General features: G+C 43.4%; 1 protein-coding gene across 1 annotated transcript in view; it reads right to left on the bottom strand.

The window, feature by feature from the left end:
• Positions 1-828: 828 nt before the first annotated feature.
• DEPDC5 (DEP domain containing 5) overlaps positions 829-9,315 on the bottom strand; it is a 56,710-nt gene continuing 48,223 nt past the window's right edge. Inside the window, exons 37-41 of the mRNA XM_024197977.2 lie at positions 8,137-8,306; positions 5,140-5,311; positions 3,714-3,774; positions 2,052-2,134; positions 829-1,624 (exon numbers count right to left, since the gene is read on the bottom strand). Coding sequence (XP_024053745.1) covers positions 1,329-1,624; positions 2,052-2,134; positions 3,714-3,774; positions 5,140-5,311; positions 8,137-8,306 — 782 coding nt within the window. The 3' untranslated portion in view covers positions 829-1,328. The remainder of the gene's footprint in view (positions 1,625-2,051; positions 2,135-3,713; positions 3,775-5,139; positions 5,312-8,136; positions 8,307-9,315) is intronic.

A 9,315-nucleotide genomic window follows, 5' to 3' on the forward strand; every position in this document is an offset into this window, starting at 1 on the left:
CCCCCATACTTCCTTGCACCTAGAAAAATGTAGAGATCAACTTTAAAAAAACAAACAAAAAAGAAGCTTAGTTACACTAAGTGGTTATTGTATATGTAAAATGATACTTTTCATAGTAATCCAGTTGAGTAAAATAGGTGACAGCAAGGTACGTGAATGGTAGGAGATAACTTTTAAAAAAATTTCATCTAATAGGAGTCAGACATGCACTGGTAATTACAATACACTTAGATGAATTAAATGAAGAGGGTGGTAGGTAGCTCAAGCCAGACAGTCTTTTCTACATGCGTACTGTCTGATATCAGATATAGTCACTCACACAATGGGTCTTGGATACAGAAACTTTTTTGTGATTTAGACACATTTTTGTTGAAACAATGTTTATGATCTTTCTCTCTCATGTCTGTGCACAATCTTCCTCATTCCATCTTATGTTTAGCTGTCATTGATTTCTCCCTAGACTTGGATCCTCGCCTACAGCAACTGATTCCTTGTTCCTGCAGCATGACATACATCTCTGGGTCCAGAGCCCAGAACAGCAAGTCCTGAAAGCTTAAAAGGGCAGAGACCCACTTTAACTGAAATTTAAAATAACTGTGACCTTTCCATGAGCATTAAAGCTTCATGCTTGCTCTAAGGAAACAACTTCCCTCTGGCAAGGCTCCATCTTCTGCATACTCCTTTATTGACCTATAGAGCCCTGCAAATCCACGGATCGCGGATTGGATGAGGATACACATTTTGTATCTGCGCAGGGCTCTATTCACCAATACCTTCTCTTTTACTCACTGCCTGAATTATGGTAGAACATTACACTTTTGATTTTCTGCATTTTTTTATTTAATATATTAAAACATATAAACACTTACCATGATTGTATAATACAGTGTATCTTACATATGCACACAAACATACATGCCAGAGATGTGAGGCATGATTTTGCCTGACATGTCACAGGCTTACAACACCTGGTCATTTCCAAAGATCACAGAAATATATGGTGACCTCTCTTTCCTGTGACAAACCCCTGGTCTCAAAGTCTTGCCTTCTCTCAGTTTAGCTGAGTTCTGGCAAGTAGGGGATGCAACTATTTGAAGTATGGCTCTGTTCAGGTGATGAGTATTGGTGTGATAGGAGTGGCCCTGGGCCATAGTCTCTTCTCCCAAAACCTACTCAGATTCTATTGATTATCAATAGGAATACTGCTCAGATTAGGCTGGGTTCCAAGGTAAATTCACCCTAAGAATGGTCTTATCGGGCTGTTCTCTGCATCTTCCTCCTCATCACACTCCCAAGCTTTGAATTGTCTCTCCTGCAGATGCACTATCTCACGGTGCACTGGCATGCATCTTATCCAGACAGCCAGTCCAGAACAGGACGAGCCGGCCTTCTTTGTTCCAGCAGAACTCTGTGAAGTCTTTCAGCAACCGATCTGCAAACTTCTCATCCCCTGTAGCACTGGACCTCCATGTTTTGGTCAGCATAGTATTGTAGGCCCAGTTGTAACCAATGCGCTCTTCACAAAACATGTTCTGATTGGTTGAGCTGGTGGAGTTGCGCCGCCGTCGTTGCTGTCCACAGGAAAATTTCCGCTTGGAGTAAGGTAGCTGCAGCGAAACCGTCCCTGTGGGAAATGGACAGGAGTTTAATCTGTGGTCAAGTCTAGATCCTAGCAGTGTCAGCTGACCCAAATGTTTCTAAGGGAAAACTAGACTGAGTTTCATTTATTGTCTCGTGTAGCAGGTAAAGATGCAGTCAGCATTACCTCACTGCTACCTGCAAAGGTAACGAGGCTCAGAGATCCTTAAAGCAGGTACTCAACCTGCTGCTTTTTACTAATGGCAAAAGTAATAATGCTTTATACTTATTGTAGGAGATGACTGGTCTCTCCATTGCTTTCTGTTTGTTATGACTCTTTGTCCCAGTTGCTACAGCTATTTGCCAGCTGATCAGTGCTACTGAAGGAGAACATTGGAACTAGGAGTGCAAGAATGGCTCTCCCTTGCCTATAATCCCCCCAGGGCTCTCATTACCTACCAAGCATTGCTTACCTGTGACATGGATGTACTGGGGTTTGTTCTCAGATGGGAAGTTGAATGCAGAGGCAGAGTATTTATCTTGCACAAATCCAAATCTGGGGAAACAAACACTAGAAAGAATGAGGCTATTCCTGTTGGGACTCCTACAATCCATGGGATGGGAAAGGGTCGGGGGGGGGGAGGGGGTATATTTCCCCAACACATATGCACATCCTTCTCATGGCCCAAAGGGAAGGAGGCAAAGGGGGAAGGAAGGGATCCCCAGATTCTCCAATCCTGTTTTTTCCTGAGCACGGGGGTGGGGTTGGTCTCCTAGCTAATGTATGAAGCATGGAACCAATAACCCAATGTGGGATGTTATCTGGCAGTCTGTTAAAAGTGTGTGTGTGTGTGTGTGTATATATATATACACGTACAAAATTAGGAGAAAGCTACAGAAAAGCTTCTGGTATGGTGCATCAAATTATAGGAATTGTTTGGTCAGGCTGGACAGTCCTGTCAGAGGACTAGTACTGCTTTGGGAACACACATCCCCCTCTGGGCTGAAGAAAACACCATTTTGAAGCAAGAAAAGGTCCATTCCAAGAGCCACCTTCTCCATGACAGAAAGAGAGCCTGAGTTAAGCACTGTGGAACCAACTGCCAGCCAGGAACCACACTGAAGGCTTTGTGAAGATCCATAACGGGATGTTACACAGCCAGCCAAAGGCAGGAAGGATCGGCACTGGGAAGCTTATTTGTGCCTTCCAATGAACTCCTCCACCCTTATTGGCCCTTCTCTCACTAAGCAGTGTTCAAAAGAACACCATCAATTCCTCCTCAAATTGTTCCCAGCCTCTCACTACAAGTGTCAGATCCCAGTTACCTGCTTATTATCAGTCACTTAAGTTATCACTCAGAGATCCAAATCAGGACTGTCCGAAGTTCTATACACAGACATGACATGATAGTCCCTATCAGAGATACGACAATTTACCTGCTTCTAGCCTAAGAGAATGGGACACCTTTAGAACCTGAAGAAGTGGGTTGTAGCCCACGAAAGCTTATGCTCTAATAAATTTGTTAGTCTCTAAGGTGCCACAAGTACTCCTGTTCTTTTTGCTAAAACAATCAGTAGGGTTTGCTAATGAGCGAGAAGGTTCCTCCCACGTATTGAGAGCATCCATCCCATTCCCACCCACTGCCAACTGTGCACATTTGAAGACATTCTAATTAACTTAGGCCTGGTCTACACTAACCCCCCAAGTCGAAGTAAGGTACGCAACTTCAGCTACGTGAATAAAGTAGCTGAAGTCGACATACCTTAGTTCGAACTTACCGCGGTTCAGACGCGGTCCACACGCGGCAGGCAGGCTCCCCGTCGACTCCGCGGTACTCCTCTCGCCGAGCTGGAGTACCGCAGTCGACGGCGAGCACTTCCTGGTTCGACTTATCGCGTCCAGACCAGACGTGATAAGTCGAACCCAGAACTTCGATCCCCAGCCGCCGAACTAGCGGCTGGGTGTAGACCAGCCCTTAGTATCCTTCAGAGGACTTCAGGGAGACACATAGCCCATGGTTTCAAGTTTAACAGTACTACTTTAAAGCTCCAAAATCTGACTAGATCTTTACACCACACTCCAACATCATACCCAAAGATGGATTTAACTCTCATCTACCCTGCTCCGCACATACCTGTGTGCAATTGCCTCCTGGAGCAGATGCATGCGATCCCAGTAAGTTTCAGGTTCAAAGCCTGAAACAAGAGAACCAGACAAAGGTCAACTGAAACCATTTAATCTTTACCAACCCATAAGAGGCTTCCCCAGGCCAACTCCATTGTGTGCTTCCCCCTATTCCTTTAAGCCACCTCCTTTGGTCCTATTTTATCTGTCAGCACTCGCCCTGAACTCCCTGCATTCCATTAAGAGGGTTTTTTAAAAACACCAACAGCTGATTCATGAACCAACCCTGGATTTGGCTTTTGTGACCCTGTAAATACATAAAAACAGTAAATACATAGGATTTGAGAGGGATGGTTTCACTGTTTGTTGCTCTTGCGATACTATCAAAATATTGTCCTATGTTTCCACTTTGCCCACCTTTGGGCATCAATAAGAACTTTGTTTTGGCAAGGGGGAAGGCCTGGAGTTAAGACCAACTAGCCCTCCATGAGGGTCCCTAACCCCAAATCATGAATATATTTTTATTTAGTGAGGATCAGAAAAAAAAAAAAAAAGAGCATGACCACCATTTTGAGCACCACAGCATTAAAAATAGCCTATTTAAAGCCAGTGGGGCTACACCTGTACCACGACATGTAGAGTATTCATTGCTCTTTCTGCATTTACAGTCAGACTCCAGGAAGAGTGTTACCAGGGGTGAGAACAATTTAATCAATAAAATGAATTTTTAAAATTTGTAAACTGTGATCCTTTTCAGATCATCCCTCTGCACCAGCTGTATGATGGATCTCTCTGTGCTGGGACTCATGAAGCTCTGACCTCTGGGCAAGGCTCACAGTTGAGGCTTATCACAATAGCGTCACTCGGAAGGGAGAGGTCATGCTGAAGAAAAAAAGGATTGCCGTTCCTAGTACTTAATCTCATGAGCAAACCTTCCTACCCAGAATGTAACCATGGCAACAAAAAGAGGATGCTAACCATGGAAGTCTAGCTAATGTAATCTCAGAGAGGAGGGAACGAACAAATGCAAGATACAAATGCAGACTGGCTAGCGAGACGGATGGGAGCTGCTGGCAGAATGGGCTTTTATAATTTTTACAAAATGACAGCAGGGTAACTACCTGATATAGTTTCTATAGGAGCATTCAGTGTCATGGCAACAGAGGAGAATGAAGGACATGGAACTCTCCCTGATGATGGGCACCTCTCACCACCAACATGATGCTGTGGTGTGTGCCAACTGCCCTGAAGTACAGCTTCCCTCCTCATCTTTCCCCCCTCATGCTGAATGAGCTGTACCCTTAACAGTAGATGGGAGGGAATGTAATGGCAGGCATCTTATCCAGCCAGTGAACATATCGTAGGTGTGATTCACATCCCAGTGAGAGTTCTCCCTACAAGAAGGTACCCAAGGCTGGCTGGGGAATATTTCTTACCATCAAACAGATGCTCACTGCCCTCCTTCAGCAAGCAGCTAACATTGAGTGGGATGAACAACTGTGCTCGAAGTGGGTCTCCATATAGGTAACTGGGCAACGCAAACGGACCCTCCAGGACTGGAACCAACAAGAAACCACAGGATGTAGCTTTCCGATGCCAACCCTGAACCTGTGAAGGGATTCAAATAATGAATCACATCATGTATAGCTGCATGGAAAGGAGTACTTATGTGCATAAGAGCAATTTGTCTCGCCAAGAACAAATCAGACATGCTCAATTACCAAGGGGCTTTGCCTGCTTTGCATACTGAGCATGCAATCATCTTCATACGCAAAGCAGCACAAATACAAGATTTCAAAATTGTATTTTTTAAGGCATGCCACATAAACCAGAATGATCAATTAGATCAGGCCGGTGCAGAGAAGCTAACTGAATTCTTTGCATCAGTCTTCACTACAGAGGATGTGAGGTAGATTCCCCAACCTGAGCCATTCTTTTTAGGTGACAAATCTGAGGAACTGTCCCAGATTGAGATGTCAGAGGTGGTTTTGGAACAAACTGATAAATTAAACAAACAGTAATAAGTCACCAGGACCAGATGGTATTCACCCAAGAGTTCTGAAGGAACTCAAATGTGAAATTGCAGAACTACTAAGTATCGTATGTAACCTATCATTTAAATTAGCTTCTGTACCAGATGACTGGAGGATAGCTAATGTGACACCAATTTTTTTAAAAGTCTCTAGAGGTGATCCTGGTAATTACAGGCAGGTAAGCCTAACTTCAGTACCAGGCAAACTGATTGAAACTACAGTAAAGGACAGAATTATCAGACACATAGATGAACATGATTTGCTGGGAAAGAGTCAACATGGCTTTTGAAAAGGGAAATCATGCCTCACCAATTAGAATTCTTTGAAGGGGTCAACAAACAGGTGGACAAGGGTGATCCAGTGGATATAGTGTACTTGAATTTTCAGAAAGCCTTTGACAAGGTTTCTCACCACAGGCTCTTAAGGAAACTAATTAGTCATGGGAGAAGAGGAAAGGTCTTCTCATGGCTCAGTAACTGGTTAAAGATAGCAAAAAAGGGTATGAATATATGGTCAGTTTTCAGAATGAAGATAGGTAAATAGTGGTGTCCCCCAGGGATCTGTACTGGGACCAGTGCTGTTCAACAAATTCCTAAATGATTTGGAAAAAGCAATCAACAGCGAGGTGGGAAAATTTGCAGACGATACAAAACTACTCAAGATAGTTACATCCCAAGTAGACTGTGAAGAGTTACAAAGAGATCTCGGAAAACTGGGCAACAAACTGGCAGATGAAATTCAGTGTTGATAAATGCAAAGTAATGCACATTGGAAAACATAATCCCAACTATACATACAAAATGATGCACTCTAAATTAGCTGTTACTACTCAAGAAAGATCTTGGAATCATTGTAGATCTCTGAAAACATGCACTCAATGTGCAGCATCAGAATATTAGGAACCATTAGGAAAGAGATAGATTATAAACCAGAAAATATCATAATGCCATTATATAAATCCACAGTATGCCCACACCTTGAATACTGTGTGCAATTCTGGTCACCCCATCTCAAAAAAAGATTTATTAGGATTGGAAAAAGTACAGAGAAGGGCAACAAAAATGATTAAGGATATGCAACAGCTTCCATATGAGGAGAAATTAAAAAGACTGGGACTTTTCAGCTTGGAAAAGATGACTTGGGGGGGGAGGGGTGTGGAATATAATAGAGGTATATAAAATCATGAATGGTTTGGAGAAAGTGAATAAGGAAGTATTATTTACTCCTTTACACAACACAAGAACCATAGGTCACCCAATTAAATGAATAGGCAGCAGGTTTAAAACAAACACACACACAAAAAATTCAGAAAACGCACAGGCAACCTGTGGAACTCATCGCCAGGGGATGTTGTAAAGGCCAAAAGTATAACTGAGTTCAAAAAAGAATTAGATAAGTTCATGGAGGATAGGTCAATCAATGGCTATTAGCCAAGATGTTCACGGATACAACCCCATGCTCTGGATGTCCCTAGCCTATGGCTGCCAGAAGCTAGGAGTGGACGACAGGGGATGGCTCACTCGATGGTTACCTGTTCTGTTCTTTCCCTCTGAAGCATCTGGCATTGGCCACTGTTGGAGGACAGGATATTGGGCTAGATGGACCACTGGCCTGACCCATTATAGCTGTTCTTATGAATGCACTTAAAATGGGATATTTCTAAGGAAACTGATTTAGCCTGATTACAGTGAGTGGCCAAGGACTGCTTAACTGGAACAAAATTTCCATTGGAAGAGGATCTACGTGACCAATGCCAAGGGGTTGAATGGGGAGTAAACAGTCTGGGATTTCTGAATGCCAGTCTCTTGATACAGAAGTTGCCAAATAAGAAAAAGAAACAAAGTTAAAGTAAACAGCAAATGTAGAGAATAGTTTTTCTTGTATTTTTATCCTTGGTGTTGTCAGTGCGTTTTTAAAAAGCCTCTTTGCTGAACTGGGACAACAAGCTGCCTACCCAAGGGGCTCCATTAAAACTTTGTCACTGCTTTTCGTTTTAAAATTCAAGGCACAGTGGGTTAAACTGTGCTGGCTCTCTGCACGGGGTCAAAGCCTACACACAGTGGCTCAAGCGGGACTTAAAATGATGCCTTGGCCTCATGCTGGCCCTCTGCACAGGGTGAGTTAACCCATAAAAAGTAAGAGAATGCTACACCTAGGATAGAGTGACTAAACAACACTGATTTATAACAATGATAAGAGACACTCAAACTCAGCAACACACATGCATAGCAGTAGCAATAATCAGCAAAACTGTCCTTCAAAAAGATACAAACTTCACTCCACAGCATCTGTCCTAGCACTTTTCACTGACTTCCCACTAATTCCCTGCGCACTCAGGTAAGGACACACATTTAATCAGCCTGGCAAGTTTGAGAGCATCCAGGACACAAGGACCCTTACCATCTCAAAGAGAACAGCTGCTGTTACTGCCATCCAATGCAATTTGATCTCGAAGGCAGCATTCAGCGAGAAATTGCCATGGTAGTAACAACTGCACCATTCCAGGCGGTCAGTGCGGTTATTCACATCCACATCCAGCGTCACGGTCCGCTGCTCAGGTACTGTGGCAGCTATGCAGATATGGAGTCAAGAGTATTTAAAAAAAATGTATCCAGGAGGGGAAAGGGGAGAGAAAGAAAATTAAAATGAGACAGTTTTAGGCACGGGTTGTTTCATCCCCCTGCCTTGCACTTTTAGGGCCAACAAAAATAGTCCAAAAATCTTGCTAGCCTAAAATCACAAGAATGAAAAGGAGAAGAGAATTCCACCCACACCAGGGAACTCTGCTGCCCCAATTCCTTTCCTCCAGAAAATATTACTCTAAACAGTCCAGTAACATCTAAACTGGGGTAGACAGTGACTCTCTCCTCTAGGACGTGAATCAGTCCCTGAACCTACTAATTAAAAGTGGAGCTGTTCTATAATTTAGTAGTATTCCAGTGTGGAACAGAAGGTGCTAGGGAGGGCTAACCGTGTAACATTTGCCTATGAGGCATTCCAATTTGATGATAATGTTCTTTACATATCTCCATACAAATCACAACACTGCACATTTTTACATCAGGGAAGGAGTATTCCAGAGTTTACAATGACAGCCAGAAGGAGATGAGGAATGCATTTAGTTTCCAGAGTCCCACAAAAGTGGTCTACATTAATGCAAAGTTAAGGCTGCACATTAAAATTTTTAAAAAGGCAAAAAGCCAAAAAGGTTCCTACAGCATTATCATCTTTAGCTTATTGCATTTAGGTAGCATTCTTTTCCTTTTTGAAATTAGTATTTCTGTAGTGCCTAGGGGCCCCCTCCAAGATCAGGGCCACATTGTGCGAGGCCACATAGTACAGTCACATAGGAAAAGAAAGTCCCTGCCCCCTAGAGCTTATACTCTAAATAAGCGAGGGCTTGTCTACACTTACACCTAACTTGGCATTGCTGCGATCGATGCAGTGGTATCAATTTAGCGGGTCCAGTGAAGACCCGCTAAGTCGATGGGAGAGCGCTTTCCTGTCGACGAAGAGCAAGGTAAGTCGGCGGGAGAGCGCTTTCCTGTCGACGAAGAGCAAGGTAAGTCGGCGGGAGAG

The sequence above is a fragment of the Terrapene carolina genome, unplaced genomic scaffold (genome assembly GCF_002925995.2).
Source record: "Terrapene carolina triunguis isolate 2854851 unplaced genomic scaffold, T_m_triunguis-2.0 Scaffold790, whole genome shotgun sequence".
Lineage (NCBI taxonomy): Eukaryota > Metazoa > Chordata > Testudines > Emydidae > Terrapene > Terrapene triunguis.